Source organism: Tachypleus tridentatus, chromosome 4 (assembly GCF_004210375.1).
Source record: "Tachypleus tridentatus isolate NWPU-2018 chromosome 4, ASM421037v1, whole genome shotgun sequence".
NCBI lineage: Eukaryota > Metazoa > Arthropoda > Merostomata > Xiphosura > Limulidae > Tachypleus > Tachypleus tridentatus.
Genome location: NC_134828.1, coordinates 83,519,265 through 83,543,967, shown reverse-complemented (window position 1 = coordinate 83,543,967; position 24,703 = coordinate 83,519,265). Strand labels below are relative to the sequence as shown.

General features: G+C 32.5%; 1 protein-coding gene across 8 annotated transcripts in view; it reads right to left on the bottom strand.

The window, feature by feature from the left end:
- The window catches only part of LOC143249578 (uncharacterized), a 73,789-nt gene that overhangs the window by 26,848 nt on the left and 22,238 nt on the right, over positions 1 to 24,703 (bottom strand). For 4 of the 8 annotated variants that reach the window (XM_076499685.1, XM_076499684.1, XM_076499690.1 and 1 more), the window contains exon 2: positions 5,821 to 5,919. In XM_076499685.1, the coding sequence (XP_076355800.1) occupies positions 5,821 to 5,919 (99 nt within the window). Of the gene's footprint in view, positions 1 to 5,820; positions 5,920 to 6,998; positions 7,055 to 24,703 lie in introns of those variants that run through there. The other 4 variants (XM_076499687.1, XM_076499689.1, XM_076499686.1 and 1 more) reach the window with 2 other exon arrangements.

The window sequence follows — 24,703 nt, the reverse complement described above, 5'->3', positions numbered from 1 at the left end:
TTTTACGGTAATGATACTGGTACACTAAATAGTTTCTACTTACTTAAACAGTCCACTCAAGAACACAGAACAATAACACGCACAAAGCAAACAATGCATTATAACTATTATAAGTTATCTGGATTTCTTGTTAAGACAGGAAGGGTTTAGATAATTTTATTATTTGCTTGATGTGAAAACCACTAGACAAATTTTCAAACTGAAAACAACATTCCCAACACTCTGTACTCAAAACAACGTTGCATTAAATGTCATATGATAGACCACAGCTTTATCTTTCTATTGGTTATACATGATGTAAAACGTTAGAGAGAATTATTGACAATGTGTGAAAGAGAATGTGACAATTGGATGATATATTAGTTTACGACTATCATATCAAATTTATACCTTGCCTTAGTAATATTCATATTATAAGAAGTAACTTACGTTAAATTCCGTACTTCGAAGTGGGCTGCTAAATAAATTAGAAAGGATATATGTTTGTTTTGAAGTTTTGTGCAGAGTTTACACGAGAGCTATCTGCGCTAGTCGTCCCTAATTTAAAAGTGTAAGACTAGAGGAAAAGTAACTAGTCACCATCACCCACCGCCAACTCTTGGGCTATTCTTTTACCAACGAGTAGTGGGATTAATCCTAACGTTATAAGGCCTTTCGGCTGAAAAGGCGAGCATTTTTTATTGTGATGGTGATTCGAACCAGCGATCCTCATATTACGATTCGAGCGCCCTAACCACTTAGCTATGCGGGGCCAGCTAGAGAGGAAGGTAGGCCTAGAGAATAAATGTAATGATTCTCTTACTAGAGGAGATTGAAAATTTATAAATATTTCCTTGCAAAATTAAGAATTTAAAACTTCTGTGACATTAAGAGTTAATTTATTAAGTACGTGTTTACGTCAAATTTATTCGCATGTATTAGTAATAAGGTAGTTTAATAAAATTTTGAATGTAACACTGTGAAAGGTCATGAATGTGCACTTTGATTTATCTGATGTGAGAGGGTTAAAATATAAACATGTGTGAAAGACTCTGGATACATTGGTACTAAAACTAAATAAAAATCCGACTATTTACACACATAAATTTAAAAAATAAAATAAAAGTTAGGCCCTTTTTTTACTAATGCATTCATGCGTGCAGAAGGCAGAAAATATCTAAATCAAAATATAGTACAAAATATACAATATTTTAATAAATGAACCATATACAAAATAATCACTTACTTTAGAAGGTGGTTGAAGCCCCCCTCTGCTCATTTAACCATACTGCAGAGCTTCTAGTGCCGCCATTGTTTTTGGATTGGTGGTTGTGAATACCTTGGTTTGATCAAACCCTCTCCAGGTTAGCTCAGTTTCAATAAACTGTTTTCAAATATCGATGGATGAGTGTAGAGGGCCCAGGCCTCCATCCATTAAGCTACCATCTCCTAGGAATGGTACTTGTGCATTATAATATACTCTAAGATGGACAGTTTGTATTCACCTCAGATTACTTGGGAGAAAGTCATACACTCAATTTATCCTAAGAAATCTCTCTAGATCTTTTTATTAGTGATGCTTTGGAGTTTACAGTAATGTATATTCTTCTGGATCTTCTTGGGTTCGGTTAGTTTTTGAAGTATTTTCCACGGCATCTACTGCTTGTTGCTGATCATCCCAGATATACTAAACTGATTATTAGTATAGACATCCCTGCCTAATTTGCCAATTGGCAAAGTGTTGGTGAGAATCTGTTAGTTAGCTTGTCAACTGGTGCCAATAACTCTGCTGTCTTTACTATGCTGCAAAGTACAACAGTTCCTTCACAAACAAACCGGATGCTTCTCTCCACACATTCTGGATAAAGTCTAGGCAGAGGCATCGGCTGTAACTACGGAAAGTACCATGTGGGTGGACTTTGTGGTAGTACGTACTCTTGTTGTGGCACCACATATTCTGTTGTGGGGTGTACTCCGTGACAGGACCTTTATAGTCTTACACAATTACTGAAAACTAGTGTGATTTCTCATATTTTTATTCTGTGACTTTTTGTTAGTCTTCTAAATTGGTGTAGTATACACTTGTGGAAGCACATCGATGGAAATTACTCTGCACTTACTACTACAGGCTTCCACCTCTCCGATGTGACCACTTCAAAGCCTGACGTGATTGGTACAATCCAATGAGAGTGGTGGTGTATTTTAAAAAAGTATCTTAATAAACTTGTTAATAAGATATCTTCCAGGTATGCAGAGGCCATTGCAGGAATTTTTGTCATGTGTAGTTGGCACACATTATTCATGCAGGTGACCATTCCACCATTGCTGATTATTTTATGAACCTTGAGTTCAGCTCATTCAATTGGCTGATTTTCCACTGGCTCAAACACGACAGTTTTCCAGTCATTTTGCTGCTTCTCATCCAGGAGTTCAATAGTGTTAATGACTGAACTGTCTGTGTTCAGGACCAGGCAGTGCACAGCCTGCCCCTTAGACCATCCATTCCAGGCAGTGACCTATCTGAAACACATAAGGAATTGATCCAGTTTCTCCCCTTGATGTTCCCTTTAACATTAGGAGCATGATCTATTTGGTCTTACTCATAGAGTCTTGTATGTCAGGCAAAAGTCTATCTCGTGTAATCCCAACAGATATTAGAAGGAGATGCAAATGATGTATCTAGTATCAAAGGGTGGCCAGTTCCTGGTGCAGCGTGATGAACTATATACAATGGTTCATCATACAGCTCTACATAACACCAAGTGTTGCTATTTGAAGTCATTGTTACAGAAAACCTTTCTGTCCTGAAATGTAACTCACATCATGGATCATGAAATTCACCTGTGATGCCCGTTACCTCGCTTGTCAGGAAGACAACTCTGACTAACAGAAATCATCCACCAGTGGCAAATTTATACTGTCTATTATTTACTGGTGGTCTTGACTAGAGGTGGGGCTACTGGCTGTGGCCAGCATCTTTCTGGAAGTTTGACATTGACTATTCCATGCAGTTTTGAGCTTGCCAAGCGCCAAATCTTTCTGGTACACTACAGTCGTTCAAATTACTCTTGGGTTGGGTGCGCAAGACATAAGCAAATTTCCCTGAGTCGATGGTTGCAAGGCGACCAACATCACGGTCTATAAAAAAAGAATCAGTGAAAGTTCTATATTCAGGAGAGGACTTCCCCAATACTCGACATCTCTTCCATACATTTGTTACCTCGGCTTATAAACTCCCAATCTCGGTTGTAAAAACTTCTACATCCAAAAAAATGTCATTCTTTTTACTAGAAGCATTCCTCGGAACTCTTTAACTCCATGAAATCGAGGAAATGACAGTGTGCACATTCGTTTTAATGAAACTCCATAATAAATACTGATGGCATTTCTCTTTCCTATTTTCTTGTGGTATTTTACAGCACAGAAACTAAATTACCAAAGAAAATTAAAAATGTACATCACTAAAGCAGATACAGGCCATAATATTCCCATACATCACATTGCGACAGAAATCCGGACTTAGATCCGATAAAATGTAGACTTCAAATTTATTTAATAAATGTAAACGATTTATAAATGTAACATTTATCAGTTAACGTCATAAGTTATTGACGAAACTTCCATTATTCATTTAACATGATGACTTATAAATCGAACATCTATCAGTTATGTTGTGATAAATATGGTATTATCTAGACTTAATTTCTCTCGAATAAAAAAAACAACCTAAGAAATCAAACCAAGACAACTTAATGAAACTTGACATTAAAAGATAAATCATTGATGTTTAATTTGGAAGTGGTTTTGTGGTGAAGGGAATTTTTATTCTTTGTCTATTGTGAAAAATACTTTCACACAACAAAAGTGTCTCCGTTGTCCTATTAGTTGTGTTATAATACTAATAACATACACAATGTATGTGTGTGTGTTTGCTTATAGCAAAGCCACACCAGGCTATCTGCTGTGTCTACCAAAGAAAAACGAACTCCTGATTTTAGCGTTGTAAATCCGTAAATTTACCGCTGTCCTAGCGGTGGACTAAACACAACGAGCGAGGACTATTTTAATGACTGCCTTCATAATAGTGATACACAATTTGTGACCACGATTTCATAGACAATTTATAAAATTACTCATTAAATACTGCTAGCTTCATCTTATAATATTATTTAAATAATACTGATTCATTTTATTTTATCTCACGAAGGTCTAACCATTCTCCTTTGATTACTTACTATTACTGTATTAATTAGTAGCTATACATCTACACACCTTACCATTTTGGTTATCAGAGTGTCTTTAATTTTCCTTCACTAATAACTTTTCTTTTTATATTTGGGTACCTTTCGTTTCATCCTATTTAAATATCTTGCATATCTTATTTAATAATAACTTATTATTTCTTTAACGAGAACTGGCAATGGTACACCAGAACAAATGTTAACCGCTACCTGGGGATCTCTAGAAAAGCCAAAACTTTGTAATCAAGAACAAATTCTTCTATAATCCATTACTGTAACAACCAAATGGCATTACTGTGGTACCGAATGACCATGAACACCAGTTAACTCTGTCAGACAATAAAGTGACGTCAAACATCTGTCGAGACCTTGTAGCTATTAGAGAGCAGCTCTGTGACGTAAAATAGTTGTAAAAACCACACGTCCTTTTTTTTAAAGGTTATGACGTCACTAATTGTGGATACTAGGGAATTACTATGAGATTTAAAGAACTTCAATCTAGCGTAAAATTACATTTTACTATATTTATGGTTGAATATCTGAAGATGGCTTCTCAAATCTTTTTCTGTGTGATAAAAATAGTTTCAAGTGTTAAAGTATTTTCATTTCAAATTATGAATGGATAATACTTACATACCTTAAAATATTACGTAAAGTCAAGTGACACAGTACATAAATTGTATCAGAGTAGGTAAGAAAAACTGGGTTGTTTCAAAATGTTTCATAACTAATAGAAGGATACAAAACAAAAAGAATAGGAAAGAGAGATAAGAAGATAAAAATAATAAGACAGAATCAAACGCCCAGCATGGTCAGGTGGTTAAGACGCTCGACTCGTAATCTGAGGATCGAGGGATCAAATCCCTGTCGCACCAAATATACTCGCCCTTTCAGCCGTTAGGCATTATAATGTGACGGTCAATCCTACTATTCATTGGTAAGAGTAGCCTAAGAGTTGGCAGTGGGTGGTAATGACTAGTTGCCTTCCTTGTAGTCTTACACTGCTAGCGCAGGTAGCCCTCGTGTATCTTTGCGCGAAATTCCAAACAAACAAATAGAATGAGAGACAATATAATTAAACTAGATATAAAGAAAGCAAAAGAGAAATGCGGCAGAAAGTACACAATAAGATAAAAAAGAGAAATATATAAACAAAAAATCAGGAGCGTACAATATAAAAATGATAAATATAAGAAGAGATATATGAAATAAAAAGTTTTATTTGATTATATAGTAGATAAGGACATTCTTAGTGTTTCAGACTGAACTATCAGATATACCAGTAACAATGAAATAAAGAAGAAACATTAGCAAAATTCTATAATACTGAAAATAACATCTTAGTGATAGTGAAATAAGACCATATCTGTAAATTATGAAAGATAAAAATATATACAGTGTTTATCACAATGAAGGATTTATACTCTCCCCTACACGTGGCTGCTTTTTGGCAAAGTAAAAGTTGTAATACCAGTAAATGTAATCTGGTTACAGTTGAAATTTTAATAACGAAAAGTATCAATGCATGAAAATAGTGAAATATAATCTAACACTCTGATAATAATAATAAAATACCAAAATTGTAAAAACAAAAACTTACGGAAGGCAAGGTGGGGTACATCGCTTAATCCTCACCGCGAACAGTGATTCAGATGACCACAGGTCAGACATGTAAAGCTTTGAAACTCTGCAGTCATCCCTAAAAATGATAGGAATCAATAAGAGAAACAGTTTTGTTTTGTACGATATTACTAATTTGTTCATCTGGATCATTAACTGCGAACATATCGTAATCTTCAAAACCAATAACCTTCATAATATTTAATTATTGATATTAAGTAGTAACATCTGCTCTGATAACACACGTTACGGTTAGTAGTCATTCGCTTTAAACGTTACTTCGCTTGTAAAGTGTGTTCATTCACCGCCTTCAGTTTTTCTACCAGTTTAAAAATACCACATTGCTTTAAAATCGATATGCTCGGTTACGAGAATATTCTAATACACATTTAGTGTTTCACACATATAGCATATATCTTATTAATTTAGCATAATTTGATTTAAAATTACCCACAGTTAAGTGCCTTATGGATGTTTTACATTATTTGAAAAAACAACAACAACAAAATAACAAAACACTTTGTCGTTTAACTCTTAAAAGATATGAACACAATGAAACTTATTTAGGCCTATGTCTAGAAGGCGTCTCTTTTTGAAACAACTCCTATCAATAATGTAGAGGAACAAAACTCAGTGTTATATATCCGTCTTGCTAAAATACAGTATAAAAACATCGTGTTGTAGTCGTGTCTGTGCTCTTATCGATATTTTAGAGAAAATAAAACGCTTTAACGTTTAACTCTAAAAGATATAAAGTCAATGAAACTAATTTAGGCTTATGTCTGGTGATTGTCTTTCTTTTGGCCCGGCATGGCCAAGCGCGTAAGGCGTGCGACTCGTAATCCGAGGGTCGCGGGTTCGCGCCCGCGTCGCGCTAAACTTGCTCGCCCTCCCAGCCGTGGGGGCGTATAATGTTACAGTCAATCCCACTATTCGTTGGTAAAAGAGTAGCCCAAGAGTTGGCGGTGGGTGGTGATGACTAGCTGCCTTCCCTCTAGTCTTACACTGCAAAATTAGGGACGGCTAGCACAGATAGCCCTCGAGTAGCTTTGTGCGAAATTCCAAAACAAACAAATTGTCTTTCTTTGAAATAACTTATATTAATAACGTAGAGGGACAAAACTCAGTGTAATATATTCGTTGTACAAAAATACTTACAGTATAAAAGTATGTTGTAGTCGTTGGCCGTTTATACTATGATTACACCAGATTGGGTTAAGTCATTCGGTAACAGTAAAAAATAAAACAATAAAAAAAGATGTGGGTTGAGCTGCCTACACCAGTCATATGAAGATTATTATTGGTTTCAAAACACCTCCGTACTAGCGCATGTTTACTTGTCATCGTGACAAGTACGTATAATATACTTATATAGCACGAGTAACTTTCAGAAAACAAGAAAATAGAACCATTTTAAAACCAGCGTTATGTATGCTTAATTCTGGCGAGTTTATAAATACAGCTTCAGAAAAACATTAGTGGAAATATTATAGGATGAAGACTTACCTCTAGATGTCGCTATCTTAAATATACCAACGCGTATGAGGTGAAAAATAACATGTTTACGATAAATCGTGTAAAATCCCTTTTGACAGTCGCGCAAATTTTAGACTATTTGAAGATGTTCATCTGCCCACATGCAGCCTTTTATTTTTATACTTTTCTCTTAGCTAATTTAAATTTTATGTATTAATATATATTATATGTAATTTATAATATGTACTTTTTACATCTAAGTTGCTGAATAATGAACATGATTAATTAGGTTTTATGAATATTAATAATCTCTATATCAACATTATTGACAAATATTTCAGTAAAACACAATAATTGGCGGTAAACATTTCGTACTCTTGTTTAAAATTATATTCAACCACTTTTCATAAACTATACCAGTGATTTTTCATAAACCGTATCAGCCTTTTTAAAGTAAAAGTGCATTTAGCCATCTTTTATAAAATTACGCTTATTTCACGTTACTAAGTGAAATATGACTCCCTGATTACTTAAATGATTCAATAAACTGCAGTGATTTTTCTGTACATCCAAAATCTTTAATTTTTGATCACAGCTATGTACTTTTTCATATAATTTAATTTCAATATCGTATAAATTAGCTCTATCTTTTACGACCCTTTCCATCAGTTACTTAGAGATAAAGTTAATAATGTTAAAATTCTGGTTCTGTCTGTGTAGTAAACACGGAACAGCTGGTCCATTGTGTACTTTAGTTTTTAAGAACAAAATAATGAATGGGATCTCTTCGGTTTATTATACTTTTGTGATGATCAGAAAACGAAATTCTTTCAACATTTGTCTATCGATAACACATTCTTCATAAGTTGAGGGTCGCAGGTTCTGTAAATTTCACCCGAAAAATGCTCGCTTTTTCAACTGTGGGCGTTAAAACATGTGAAAGTTAATTACACTATTCGTTGGTAAATATTAGCCCAGGAAATGGTAGTTGGTGGTGTTGATTAGCTACCTTAATTCGAGTCTATCAATTCAAAATTAGGGACGGTTAGCACATATATACTTCAAGTAGTTTTATGCGCAATTTGTAACAAACAGACACATTACCACTCTACACATGCTTTAATGCTGTTTTGGAGCCTGTTTCATTTTTTAAAAGTTTTTCTGTTCCAGATTTCCTGCTTTTGTGAAGAACACTGAAGGAAAATTTTTTGAATAACTATGTCACTTAACTTCCTGTCCTTATTAATGTCATTACACCAAATGCTCCAGAAATTTACCCAAGAAGCAGTACACTGACGAATGATCAGAAATTTATCGTAATACAAATATATATATATATATGTTTGTGTGTGTGTGTATGTATGTATGTATGAAATATTGGTGGTAGATGGTAAATAGTATAATACCATATGAACAGTGTATGCTAGTAAACTATTCTGTTTTACACGAAAAGTGCATCTTATCACCAAACTAGATGTAAAGTTTTCAGTTGTTATTAAATCATTATATTAACCTTGAATCAGGGGTGAAATCTTCTACAAAAGTTCTGGTACTCATATACCTGTACAGTAAAGAATTTTGCCCATAATGGTAGTTTATGATACAGTTGACTAAAACACAGAAAATACGTACAACCTTGTTTCTTATAATAACACTCGCAAAGAGAACAATTATACATTTTATTTGACATTGTACAGAAAAACGTTCGATAGTTTTGCAATAATGTTATTTGTTTGAATGGTTTTAATGAAGCAATAATATATTAAATAGGCAAGTATATTAAAAATTTCATAAATATAAATTTTCCTCCGATGACGCTATTTTGGTTTTGTTGTCCATTCCATAGAATGACAAAAACAAATTATATGCACAATAGTGACAGAGGTAGGTACCGATTACAGTGCATTAGCTTAAAACTGCGTCATTTGAATATATTTATCGTTATTGAGTAATTATGCAAATCATAGCAAGCAATCATACAAATCATAGAGTCAGATGAGACTATCAGAATGGTTTAATAATTATTGACATCGAAGCTGCTAAATGATTTATCTTTGTGATTTTGTTAACAACAAGAACTAATATCGTCAGGTCGTTTACTGATTCACTTGAAAAACATTTTATAGCAACTTAGATCCTGTGAATCGCATTATACTTGCTTTCTAACAGTACAATGAAAGGCATGCATGTTGGACGATAAACAGATCAAATAAGTCCGAATGGAGTCATAAGGATTGTCATGTATAAAAATCTTGCATTAAAGGTTTCATAAATAATTTATATAATATATTTTGCAACTAGTTAAAGGATATTATATTATTACAATTAAATTACTTTGTTACATAGCTTTGAAAAGGAACATTGTAGTAAAAACCTATAGACATCCAAACCAGCTTACTTAAAATCAAGTTTAGAATACCTAACTGGTCTACTAATCAACCGATCTCCCAGTTCGTTAAAGACGTAAATCTTTGTTATTCAAAGTGGCGAAATCTATAAACTTACCGCTGTCCCACCAGAGGACTGTTTAATGCGTTATTGTCGCGATTATTAGTGTTTAAAATAGTGCAGTAAATACATAAAAGAAATTAGATATTAAAAGATTAAAACAACCCCTATGTGTGTGCAACATACTTCTAATGTTTACAAAATATTTTGTTGAGATACATATAATAAATGCAGAGTTATAGTACAAACACACATATACATATATAAACATAGTCTCGCAAGTCTTTGGTCGGTGAATGACCTTCTGATAGCGTAGAGAATATCGCTGTTACTGCTACTGCCATCTGTTGTGAAGAGAATTAACCAAGACATTATTGCTTGTGCTCCTGGCATTAGTGACTAGAAAAGTTTGAACCAATTTGAAATTCATGAACATTTTAATAAGCTACATTTATAGCAAGCTTTGTCAAAAATGTTAATTATGAAAATTCCGCTGCAAATGTGTATATTATACCGTGCCCGTCGCGAAAGAGTTAATTACGATGAGTGCAAGAATTATATTAAAAGCGTGAGAATTTTAACGACACAGTTTTCTGATCATTGAATACAAAGAATGAACACGAAAAACTATATATATACCAATTATATAGACAGGATGAAAGCTGTAGAGATATAAGTTAACTGGTTAAGACATAAATCAGATATTAGTAAATTTGTATTTTTAGAGAAATGATAATTTGTTAGTATCAGTATTCATAAAGATAAATATAAACCGATTTTAATAGTTGCAAAATATTTTAATAAAAATATAACATTAAATCATTATGAGTGCATTTACAATAGCTTTCTGAAAATTGTGTAAATAAACACATTAACTGGATAAAAAGTTATGAAAGTGAATAATTAGACAGTTTCAACAGAAAATAATAATCATAGGGTCTTGAAAACAATATATATAAAAATCAAAATCTATTATATTAGGACACAAACCTGTCCAGAGCTAATAAACTGACGAAGATATCATACGATCCAGTGATAATTATATCAATTTGAAATTCTTTAAAATATACCATGAAGTAAACTCAAAATCTAACAGGAAAGATTATGAGTATTTTAAAACAATTTTACGTAAGAAGTACTTTCTGACTGTAACATACAGCAATAGTGGTTTGTACAAAATAAACCAAAATTGACGTTTTTGCATTTTGATAATTCCTTCAATAGGTCAGCTATAATTTTCCGGGACTTTTAACGTTAAAATAAGGAATTCGATTTCTCGCGGTCGACAGCATAAAGACAGTCTAAAGTGTAGCTTTACGGAAAGAAGTAAATAGCATGTCATTTACAAAATCAGTAACACACATCTAAACATTTAAACTTCATAAATGTCGTTTTGGTTTTAATAACACGTTTTCCTTAACTCAGCTATGCACATTTTGAAATTACTATTTTTTTCTACAAGATAAAATCAGTTATAAATCGCAAATAACTCTCTTAATTAGATCAAATTATTATTTCTTTTACCACAATGACGCCCAGCATGGCCAGGTAATTAAGGCACTCGACTCATAATCTGAGGGTCGCGGGTTCGAATCCCCCTCACATGCTCGAATCCTAAACATGCTCGCCCTTTCAGGCGTGGGGGCGTTATAATGCAGCGGTCAATCCCACTATTCATTGGTAAAAGAGTAGCCCAAATGGTGGAGGTGGGTAGTGATGACTAGTTGCCTTCCTCTAGTCTTACTCTAAATTAGGGACGGCTAGCGCAGAGAGCCCTCGAGTAGTTTTGCGCGAAATTCAAAACAAACAATTTACCTATAATGAACATTTGTTAACAAAAATACAAAAGAAGCTAAAGGAAAAGGAAAACATTAATGTTAAACAAATCCTCATTCATCCTGATTTGTTTCTAAAATCTACGTCTTTTATTCTCACAACTAAGTGCTGTAGTCTTTTTTTTTATGTATTGCGTCTGAAGAATCTTGTTTCAATGACCAGCAGTAATCAGCCATCATGCTGATGTTCCTCTTTGCCTGATATCTTAAAGAAACATTTCCCTTGTTCTTTAATCTTAAAGAAACATTTCCTCTTGTTCTTTAATCTCAAAGAAACATTTTCTCTTGTTTTTAATCTCAAAGAAACATTTCCTCTTGCTCTTTAATCTCAAAGAAACATTTCCTCTTGTTCTTTAATCTCAAAGAAACATTTCCTCTTGCTCTTTAATCTCAAAGAAACATTTCCTCTTGTTCTTTATTGACGGCACCAAGATTTTCAACAAAATAGTCAATATATGAGTGCAAAAGATGAACTTTCAAACACATAATGCAACCAAACTCTTTGAATTTATCAAGCATGTTATTTACAATATCTTCATAATTTCAATCTTTGTTTCTTTTCTTATTAGTTTGTCAATAACGTCTTTAAACGTAATCCACGCTTATTTTTTAGCTTTCCTCGTTGTCATTTCGAACTGTCCATCCAAAGTGAATTTTCTAAACTGAGACATAACAAAAATCCCTTTTTAAAGCTTTTCTTCTGAAAGAGTTGAGAATTGCTCACATACATACTTGAAACAATCGTCATACTTATCTAAGGCCTTTAAAAACTGCTTCATCAAGCCAAGTTTTATGTAAAGTAGAGGTAATAGGATTTCTTTGTGCCAATCAAACCTTTACGTTCAATGTTTTTCGATCCTGGTATCAGGCTGACTCTACGTGGTCATTACTGATTTTGTGTTCTTCTGTCCCGTTCACACAAAAAACACGGAGTCTTTGTATAATCGGATTGTTGAGCCAACAACATACAAAAAATGTTTAAGTCGCCACAAAGTAGCCAACCATGTTACTTGTATTTGATCTTATTAAGATATTCGAGATTTTCGTACATTTTTTTTAAGTGAAACGAATGAGCAATAGTAACAGATACATATATGTTACCATTGTGAAAGAGGACACCTTTTAAACCTCTTTTGGAGGAATCGATGAACAGTCATAACTAACTTGGTTTATAGACTGCAATTTTTATCATTGGTATTAATTCAGCAACATTGATGCAATAAATTAATGAACCTTCTTGCGAAAAGCATGGTATAAACTCTTTTCCCCATTTCTGTATTTGTAAAATGACGTTGCTGGAGAAAGTAAGTTCTTAACTCAAAGTCTGGACCCCAAATTTTCTGAAGAATCTTTTGGAAGACCCAAATATCTCAAAAATTATTAAGTTTATCTTGTGTGAAAAGTTGTGGTTTACCAAATGTTTCAGGTTGAAAACAATTCCTGTCATTACTTCTATTGACATCAGATTTAGAATGAGATAAAATTGTCTCTAATGGAGTAGTTACAGAAACATCAGTTCCATCAGCAACAGGTATTACTGCACAATGAAGGTCCAGATAAGAAATTTTATATATCGAATGTTGTAACCTAGCATGTTACATGAGCAAAAATGTTTAGTCTTACGCTAGGCCATTGGAACTCCAAAAGGCAAATACTTTTTCTTATCTTTAGTCCATTGTCTCAACTCTTTGATGCAAAAGATTCAAACATTGTGCAGTGCCCAAGATTTGTCTTGGTTTCCAGTTTTTATTCCAAAATATGCGTAATACACTTTTTTGATAAATTCTTTACAATAAATTAAAAATAAATATAAAAAATTATGTTTGGGTTATTTACACAACTCATATTCCCATAACAACAAATATATTGAAAAGAAAAAATAATGTCAAAGTGCACGCACAAACAAATACTATCCAGAAATGATGCGTCATGTATACCTGTTAACCGTTTATATACTAATGGTGTATTTTCTCGTGAGTTCTAGAGCTATAGATAAGACGCTCACGTCGCGATTGGTCCGGAAAAATTTATAGCCAGTGATTGTCAACAATATAAGCATGACAAAACGTTACTCGATTTCAGTGAAAATTATTCACTTATGTAAAAGTGCACATGATGTTTTGTGAAAGATCTGTACATGATGGAGAAAATTCGTTATCGTTTTTGGATTCATCTTACAAGAATTAGACGTAGAACATGTAAAAATTTAAGACATTAAAACCATGGCAGATTTGTTTAATATAACGGCGAATGAAGTCTTTTTTATACACGTTTACTCTATATGAGTTCAATCAAAGAGCCACAACTGAAAAATTTATCTATATTTGAAGTCATGTGCACAATCCCTAAAGAAAAATAAAAACTTGTGTGATATTTTTGTGGTACATACCTAAACCACCAGGGGCATATTGTACAATAATAGTTTGAAGATTCAAGATTTATGACACTTCATAACGTTTGTGCACAATTAAACAAAAATATGTTAAATATTTTCTTTCATCCAGTGGTATAGCGGTAAGTCTGAAGGCTTATAAATCTAAAAATATGGTTTTGATACCCGTTTTGAGTACAGCACAAACAACCTTCTGTGTGGCTTTGTGCTTATTTATGAACAAATAAACAAACAAACAGTGTTTTCTTATTAATAAACAATTTTTATAGTAAACTCAGGTAAAAATTTCCTAAACTAGTAAAATTAGAGAATTACTTCAGTATCGACAAAACTAATATAATTAAATTAATATACTCCATATTACATACTTTCAAAAGGGGGGTGCCATGTTTCGCCACTGAAACCTGGCGTTAATTGCAAACTGGGCTCTTATATAAAGCTGCGACTAGATAGGCATAGGAGTTCAAAGTTTGATTCTCAATGTTTCTGTAATGATATCCCAAAGCTTACCAGAAATGTTCGTTACGATTCATGTCGGAATGAGGACTTCAAGCTGGGCAAAACAAATTTTTATTTCGAGTTTCTATTTCTTAAACCACTGCTACAGACAGTGCTTTAACATAGCGAAAGAAGTTAGATCTTTCTCTGTAGAGTTCATCTAATATAAGCTATGTAATACAGCCAAGAATGTCATAATACAAGAATAATTTAGGGAGAACAAACGTACCTGAGGGAAGCTTTGATTGACATGCTTTCATCGATTTAACGACAAACTTTATTGATTTACTTCTTTAACAAATTTCTCTTTCACAGGTACACAAATACATGTATATATTTTGCTATCGGCTTTTCCAAAGGTTACTAGAAACTCATTTTAAAAGTGAGTTTTCTAAGATTTGATAATGACTAAATTGACTTGTTTCTTTGATGTCTAAGAAATACGTCTACATATGACCTATTTATCACTGTTAATTTCACATTTGTAAAGTTAAAAATTATTTTCCTATTTTCAAAATTGTATTCCTTTACGTTTCAGAAATAATACCTCATAATGTCATTCTCGGCTCCAAAAGTAAACATTACCGAGTTTCGTTAATGAGCAGTTTTCTTAAGTCTCTGCAGCTGTGTTCGTTTCTCTTCATAAAAACTTTTTTGTTTGTTTCTGGCTAACTTTTTCTTGGACTCCACTATAGACACGGAGCATTATTAAATAACTAACGTTTCTACGTCAGCACAGCCACTGTTTTGTGCATTGTTTGGTCATACGAGTTTGTAAACACGACTTTGCGATGATACGTTTTTTATTTTATTTTCGGACAGTTCCAAGTAATTACTATATTCTTTTACATTATTCTCTTACATTTACTTAACTTGAAGATAATTATTTATCCAGACATTGATTAATAAATGTGTAACTTATCAACGGTAGCTCGTTAATCAACTGTTTTACTGAAAGATACATGTCCACACTTTCTCTTTCAGTAAACGCGTATTTCCCCTTAAATCGTCACATTGAGGTTTTCTGCATCACAAGGTTGCTATAGCAACACATACGTCATCACTATAGCTTTTTTTGTGAAACTCTATGTGATTAACACGAAGTTCGTGTCTGCGTTTTTATTAAAAAGCTTAAATTTGTTAAGGTTCAATACATCTGGTTCTAAATGTTTCATAAAAATACGTCACATATACTCATGTGACCACATAAAGCTCAGGCATGTTTGCATTGTTTTTTTCCACTGTCCCAAGACTGCAGAACAAGAACTTTTATCCACGTGTTTCTTCTGCATCATAAGATTATACAAAAGTAAAAATTCTGCAACCACAAAGATATTTTAAGGCATGAGAAGGGGATGTAGGATTATTTTTAATTTGAGCCCCAAAATATTGCAATATGCAATACAATATGAAAAAAGAAAGAGCGTTGTAACTCATAACACGTGATTTTATAACAAGCAACTTAGTTAGGTATTTGCAAAACATAATACAGAGAACTGTGATTTCTGAGAATAATTGTAGATTTATGGGTAGAATTCTAACATACACTCAGAAATAAGACAGCGAGATAAATTTGACTTAGAGTGAAACATGAAGCTAAGGAAGATAAATAGAATAATTATTAAGTGTTCCTCGTGGCACAGCGATATATCTGCAGTGTTTTAGTACTAGAACTCGAGGTTTGATACCTGTGATGAGCAAAGTACAGTTAGTTTATTGTGTAGCTTTGTGCTAAACTACAAACAAACAAAAGAACTGATTAAAAACAGCAGAAAAAAGAAAAAGTTAAAGATATAACAAATGAACTCTGGTGAATTAAAATAAATAATGAATTCATGGACAAGAATGAGCGAAAGGTTAATAATTACTAGGGCTTAAAATAAAAGAGGAACTTTAGAAAGAGATATACAAACACTTAATTTAAGATAAAGATAAATTAATATCAATAAGATAACGAAAAGACACAAGTTCCATTAAATTAAATGAACGTCATCAAATACAAACTAAAATCACTGAGCAAAATATGTGAATTTTCCAATAGTTTTGATCTCCGTCACACCAAAGATGTTCGCCATTTCAACCGTGGGGACTTTATATTGTGATAGTCAATCCCACTATTCGTTGATAAAAGAGTAGCCCAAGAGTTCGTGGTGGGTGGTGATGACTAGCTACCTTCCCTCTAATCTTACACTGCTAAATTAGGGACGGCTAGAGCAGATAGCCCTCGTGTAGTTTTGCGTGAAATTCAAAAAACAAACGAACAGGTAAACCCAGAAGAATACTGATGGTTCTTGACACAAGGTGTATATTAAATATTACAATAAATACAAGTAATACAGAAGGAGCTGCATACATGAACGTAAACTTTAAACAATTTCTACAAGTTTCAGAAAACAGTTTTACTTTCTAATTTTGTTGCGAAACAATAGAAGTATTTCATATACGAGTTACTATCTATCCAAACACCCACATTTAACGAAACACATATAATAATAACCAGATTATATACGAAAGGACACTTGTATGCTTTTATGTGTTATTCATTATTTGCATCCAATAGCTGGTAGTGCTAATTCCTTTAATCCAACCATTAACACATCAACAACTGGTTTGACTATGAGCTTTTCAAACATTTTAAAATTCAAATTGTTTCAGTAAAAAAAGAAAGTAATTCGATAACAAAAACCATATCAAAAAATTAAGGAAATTTACTCGAATCTTTGCTTTTAAACTATTCCATTCAGTATCATATCTTCACTTTCCAACTATTCCATTCAGTATCATGTCTTCACTTTCCAACTATTCCATTAACTATCATATCTTCACTTTTCAATTATTATATTCAATATTATGTCTTTACTTCCCAACTATTCCATTCAATATCATATCTTCAATTTCAAAATATTCCATTCAGTATCATATCCTCTCTCTTCAAACTATTCCATTCAGTATCATATCTTCACTTTCAACTATTTCATTTAGTATCAAAATTTCACTTTCCAACTATTCCATTCAGTATCATATCTTCGCTTTCCAATTATTACATTCAGTATCGTGTCTTCACTTTCCAACTATTCCATTCAGTATCATATCTTCACTTTCCAATTATTACATTCAGTACCATATCTTCACTTTCCAACTATTCCATTTAATATCATATCTTCCCTTTGAAACATTCCATTCAGTATTATATGTTCAATTTCCAAATATTCCATTCAGTATCGTGTCTTCAATTTCCAACTATTCCATTCAGTATCATATCTTCACTTTCCATCTATTTCATTCAGTATCATATCTTCACTTTCCAACTATTACATTCAGCATCATGTCTTTACTTCCCAACTATTCCATTCAGTATCATATTTTCACTTTCCAACTTTTCCATTCAGTATCGTGTCTTCAATTTCCAACTATTCCATCCAGTACCATATCTTTACTTTCCAACTATTACATTCAGTATTATATCTTCACTTTCAACTATTCCATTCGGTATCATATCTTCGCTTTCCAATTATTACATTCAGTATCGTGTCTTCACTTTCCAACTATTCCATTCAGTATCATATCTTCAGTTTCCTATTATTACATTCCGTATCATATCTTCACTTTCCAACTATTACATTCAGTATCATATCTTCACTTTCCAATTATTACATTCAGTACCATATCTTCACTTTCCAACTATTCCATTCAGTATCATGTCTTCACTTTCCAACTATTCCATTAACTATCATATCTTCACTTTTCAATTATTATATTCAATATTATGTCTTTACTTCCCAACTATTCCATTCAATATCATATCTTCAATTTCAAAATATTCCATTCAGTATCATATCCTCTCTCTTCAAACTATTCCATTCAGTATCATATCTTTACTTCCCAACTATTCCATTCAGTATCATATCTTCACTTTCCAACTATTCCATTCAGTATCATATCTTCACTTTCCAACTATTCCATTCAGTATCATATCTTCACTTTTCAATTATTATATTCAATATTATGTCTTTACTTCCCAACTATTCCATTCAATATCATATCTTCACTTTCAAAATATTCCATTCAGTATCATATCCTCTCTCTTCAAACTATTCCATTCAGTATCATATCTTCACTTTCAACTATTTCATTTAGTATCAAAATTTCACTTTCCAACTATTCCATTCAGTATCATATCTTCGCTTTCCAATTATTACATTCAGTATCGTGTCTTCACTTTCCAACTATTCCATTCAGTATCATATCTTCACTTTCCAATTATTACATTCAGTACCATATCTTCACTTTCCAACTATTCCATTCAATATCATATCTTCCCTTTGAAACATTCCATTCAGTATTATATGTTCAATTTCCAAATATTCCATTGAGTATCGTGTCTTCAATTTCCAACTATTCCATTCAGTATCATATCTTCACTTTCCATCTATTTCATTCAGTATCATATCTTCACTTTCCAACTATTACATTCAGTATCATATCTTCACTTTCCAATTATTACATTCAGTACCATATCTTCACTTTCCAACTATTCCATTCAATATCATATCTTCCTTTGAAACATTCCATTCAGTATTATATGTTCACTTCCAAATATTCCATTGAGTATCGTGTCTTCAATTTCCAACTATTCCATTCAGTATCATATCTTCACTTTCCATCTATTTCATTCAGTATCATATCTTCACTTTCCAACTATTACATTCAGCATCATGTCTTTACTTCCCAACTATTCCATTCAGTATCATATTTTCACTTTCCAACTATTCCATTCAGTATCGTGTCTTCAATTTCCAACTATTCCATCCAGTACCATATCTTTACTTTCCAACTATTACATTCAGTATTATATCTTCACTTTCAACTATTCCATTCGGTATCATATCTTCGCTTTCCAATTATTACATTCAGTATCGTGTCTTCACTTTCCAACTATTCCATTCAGTATCATATCTTCAGTTTCCTATTATTACATTCCGTATCATATCTTCACTTTCCAACTATTACATTCAGTATCATATCTTCACTTTCCAATTATTACATTCAGTACCATATCTTCACTTTCCAACTATTCCATTTTGTATCATGTTTTCACTTTCCAATTATTACATTCAGTATCATATCTTTACTTCCCAACTATTCCATTCAGTATCATATCTTCACTTTCCAATTGTTAAATTCCCTATTTTATATTTATTTTCCAACTACCAATCAACTATTTACTTTGTTTCATTTTCTTTCCAGGTATTTCTTTGAGCATCAACATTCACTTTTAAAATAGTCCATTCATTGTTGAGCTTTCGCTTATTAGATTTTTTGTTTAGTACGTTGTGTCTTCAATCTCAAACTGTTCGATCCAGTACCTTACTTTTATTTATTTCATTGTTTGCTGTACTCTCATTTTGAAAATTTTTGTATTCAGTATGTTAAAAATAACAAACCCGAAAAAACGTTGTTTTGTTTTACACTCTTAATATAGTAATTCACGCCTCATAGTAAATTATTATATTCACTGTTTTAATTTCATTTTCATATTATTTGATCCGATGTTGTACTTTTACTCTCAAACCAATTACAGTGTGTTATCTTCCGTTTTTGTTTCATTTAATGTCGTTACATCATTTTCAACCATTTCATTTAGTGCCACGTACCATTACATTTAAATTACGCTACTGAGCGTCATACCTAAACTTATAAAGTATCATATTCACTGTTATATAAAATTACTAAATCTGATGCAATATATGGATGGTATAAAAGAAAGCCATTAACTTGGTAATTGAGATTGGATCTATGTTTGAATCTGGAACCTTGGTACACTTCTATTTCTGTAGCTAGGTAAATATTAATATTTCTGTGTAGAACTTGAATTAATGCTACTAAACAATTCTGTATGGTATACTTATACCTCAGTAACGGTGGATTTTGATGTTTGTTTGTTTTTAATTTCTCGTAAAACTATACAAGGGCTATTTGCGTTAGTCGTCCCTAATTTAGTAGTGTAATATTAGAGGGAAGGCAGCTAGTCATCTCAACCCACCCCGAACTTTTGAGCTACTCTTTTACCAACGAATTATAACGTCCTTACGGTTGAAAGGGCGAGTATTTTTTTTTAATGGGAATTCGAACTTGCGACCCTCAGATTGCGAGTCTAGCGTCTTGACTACTTGGCCATGCTGGGCCGTAGACACTGAACTTATATTAGTATAGGTATATATATGTATGTATCTTGAATCTAGTGTAGGCATTGGTTACGGACATTGCGGCTTATTTTACCTGAATGTAACACATATATAATATAATACATATAATTTTGTTCATAGTAATTTTTGATACTAAATATTGGGATGCTGCGATTTTTCTGATATCGAATCTCTATGGAACTTGTAAAGTCACTGTACACTGATATATATATTAACATACAAAACTGCCCAGTGACTTTCCGAACACCCTGTGTTTCGGTTAAGTACTGGGATGCCACTATCTTCTTGATAGAGCATCTCTGTGAGCATGTTTGGTCCCTATAGTCTAGTTTCTCATTCAAAGAAAGAATTGTGTTTAATGAAGTCAGAAAATGGTAATCACAGTCACTGTAATTAAACTGTAAAAAAATGTTTAATATTTTACATATCTTGAGGTGTTATTACAGATCACCATTTACCTTTCATTGAGAGTGACTGAGTGTTGAATGCAAATTATCAGTAATTATTTCTTTCTGGAAGGAGACGCAAAACTCTGTAAATGTCAAAAGTGCAAGTTAAGCTTTGTCGTAGGCGTTCGTATATCACCTCACACATAAGCGTGGGCGAGTAAGCGCGAACTGAAATGCTAGGATCTTATATCATACCAAACAATCGTGTGTAACGATTTAACGGTGTTAGGATAAGTATTATAGGACAACAGCCTTTAACAATTGTACTTACTTCCAATTGGCGGCATTGCTATTTGTTGGAGATTAACATACACTCGAGCGTTGAACATTTTACACAATGATAAGACGATTGTCTACACTGACAACTCTGTATTACACTGTCAAAAACGTTCATGAACATAGAAGTTCTCTGCAAAAGGTAAAACAAAACAGGATTTTATTTAGAGAAATTCCGGCTTATAAGAACAACCGAACGTAAATAAAATGGCAGTCATATTCACTCCCATGTCATTAGAGATTCTGTAAGCAGCAAAATGACAAGAACTAGCTAAACAAATAAATAATTTGGAAAAAATATTTTTTAAAAGACGACGAGGATAGGATTCCTAAAAATAGTTTAGTGTTAATAATATTTACGTACCAAACAATTTATAGCTGTTAAAAATTAACCAATCAATCTATCTCTCTTATTCATCTATAATTTTCTTCAAAGAGAGTGTGTGTATTATCTTATAATAAAGACACATTGGACTGTCCGCTCAGTCCACCGAGGGGAATCGCACCTTTGATTGTAAATTAGAAGACTTACCGCTGTACAAGCGGGTGACTTTCAAAGAGAGAGTATGGTTGTATAGTTCTCGTGTTTCCACGGCTAAAATAGTCTGACATATGGCATCATTTGATTATAAATGTTTATTATTCTTGCTTGTTAATGTTACTGTCATAACAGTAAGACCACTGTTACTTTAATAGTTGATTTTCATAATAAAAATGTCGAATGTGAGTTTTAGAACTGTGATCCATCTGCCAAAAGAAAAAAAAGGAATCAATGACAAAAATATATATGGATACTGGGACTATTTATACATTCCTTTATACATTATTCAATTCATGACGGCATTTTCAGATATACAACCTTCAAGCTTTCAGTAACATAGAACATAACATTTTCATATATACAACCTTCAAGCTTTCAGTAACATAGAACATAACATTTTCAGATATACAACCTTCAAGCTTTCAGTAACATAGAACATAACATTTTCATATATACAACCTTCAAGCTTTCAGTAACATATAACATAACATTTTCAGATATACAACCTTCAAGCTTTCAGTAACATATAACATAACATTTTCATATATACGACCTTCAAGCTTTCAGTAACATAGAACATAACATTTTCAGATATACAACCTTCAAGCTTTCAGTAACATAGAACATAACATTTTCATATATACGACCTTCAAGCTTTCAGTAACATAGAACATAACATTTTCAGATATACAACCTTCAAGCTTTCAGTAACATAGAACATAACATTTTCAGATATACAACCTTCAAGCTTTCAGTAACATAGAACATAACATTTTCAGATATACAACCTTCAAGCTTTCAGTAACATAGAACATAACATTTTCAGATATACAACCTTCAAGCTTTCAGTAACATAGAACATAACATTTTCAGATATACAACCTTCAAGCTTTCAGTAACATAGAACATAACATTTTCAGATATACAACCTTCAAGCTTTCAGTAACATAGAACATAACATTTTCAGAACTTAACAACACTTACATCTACAGAAACATAATCCTTCAAATATTCACTAAAGTAGTGATACCAGCGTTATGCAGTGGTTTCGCGTTTTGGACACGTTGTCTAATGATTCATTGTTACAAGTCCGATGCTGGTGTACACTATGCTGTTATGTCATTAAGCAAGGCACTACCTTGAACTCCACTTATTCTTTCAGTCTACCCAACAACATCATAAGTACCAGTCATTATCTGGTGCTGGAACTGGGATTCTGTCCAGAGGAAGTGTGCTACCATTTCCGTTCGCTTGTGCCAATCATGTTAGAGTTTAACAAAGTTTCTTTTGTGTCGTTTCAGCATGAGAAGGATTTTAATTGACCTGATAGTAACACAATACTTTAGATTTACAGTAACAAAAATCAACAATAACATATTTTAAACTTACACTAATATAATACATCAAACTTTCAGTAACACTTTACTTTAGCTATACAATAACATAATAATCCAAACATTCAGTAAAAATGTTTCACACCTACGTAAACGTAATGCTAAAATATTTAAGAACACTAATCGACAGTAATGCAATACTTTCAGTAGTAACGTATTGCTTCAAAATACTAGCAGTACACTATTACAGATCTCATAACACAGCATTTTAAACACTGAGTAACGAATTGCTTCACATCTTCAGAAACATAGCTTTTCAAAACTACGTTAATATATATATATACTTGAAACATTTATTAATACAGTATTACAAATTTCCAACAACACAGCACTTGAAATTTGCAATAAAAATATATTTTCATGTTTTCGTCAGTAGTCGTTATTAAAACGTGATTAGATAAGCACGGATAATAATTTTATGTTATTTACCAGTTTTGTAAAAAAAAAAATTATGTTTCAGAGACGTTTTTTGCATTATTTCTCTCAATGAATTTAAAAGAAAGCTTGTGATAATTCTGTACATTATTATTGCCTTCAGTGAATGTAGGAGACGAGTCTAGTCTGTTAAACATGATAGTTCTTAACATTATTCTGGCCCTCTATGAATCTAGGAGACTGATCTGGTCTGTTAAACATTATAGTTCTCAACATTATTCTGGCCCTCAGTGAATATAGGAGACTGGTTTGGTCCGTTAAACATGATAGCTATCAACATTATTCTGGCCCTCAGTGAATGTAGGAGACAAGTTTTGTCTGTTAAACATTATAGTTCTCAACATTATTCTGGCCCTCAGTGAATATAGGAGACTAGTCTGATCTGTTAAACATTATAGTTCTCAACATTATTTTGGCCTAAGTAAATGTAGGAGACTGGTTTAATCTGCTAAACATGATAGCTCTCTACGTTACTCGGTCCCTCAGTGAAGGTAGGAGACTCGTCTCCTTCACTATATGTGATATTTTCATATAAACAAATATAATTGTTAAGCTTGTAAGTATTGATTCTAAATTTGAGTATAAAACAAACTGAGAAGCGATGAATATTATTTTTAGTTTAACATATTTACTTGATCTCATAAAAATTATATTAGAAGCAAAAGGTGACTCAGTTATTGTATGAAATTTTAGTTATATACGAAATTCTAACATACAAACTGTTTTTACATAAGCATAAAACTTAAACGATGTGGCCTATGAATGTAAAACAATAAAAAAGGACTGTGTTAAAACAGCAAATCCAATTCTCTGATTAACAATATTCTAATAAACAAAAACAGCACAGATTAAAATCAACTTAAAGACGCTGCACAAATCAAAAGAATACATAGGATACAGGCATTAATGTAGG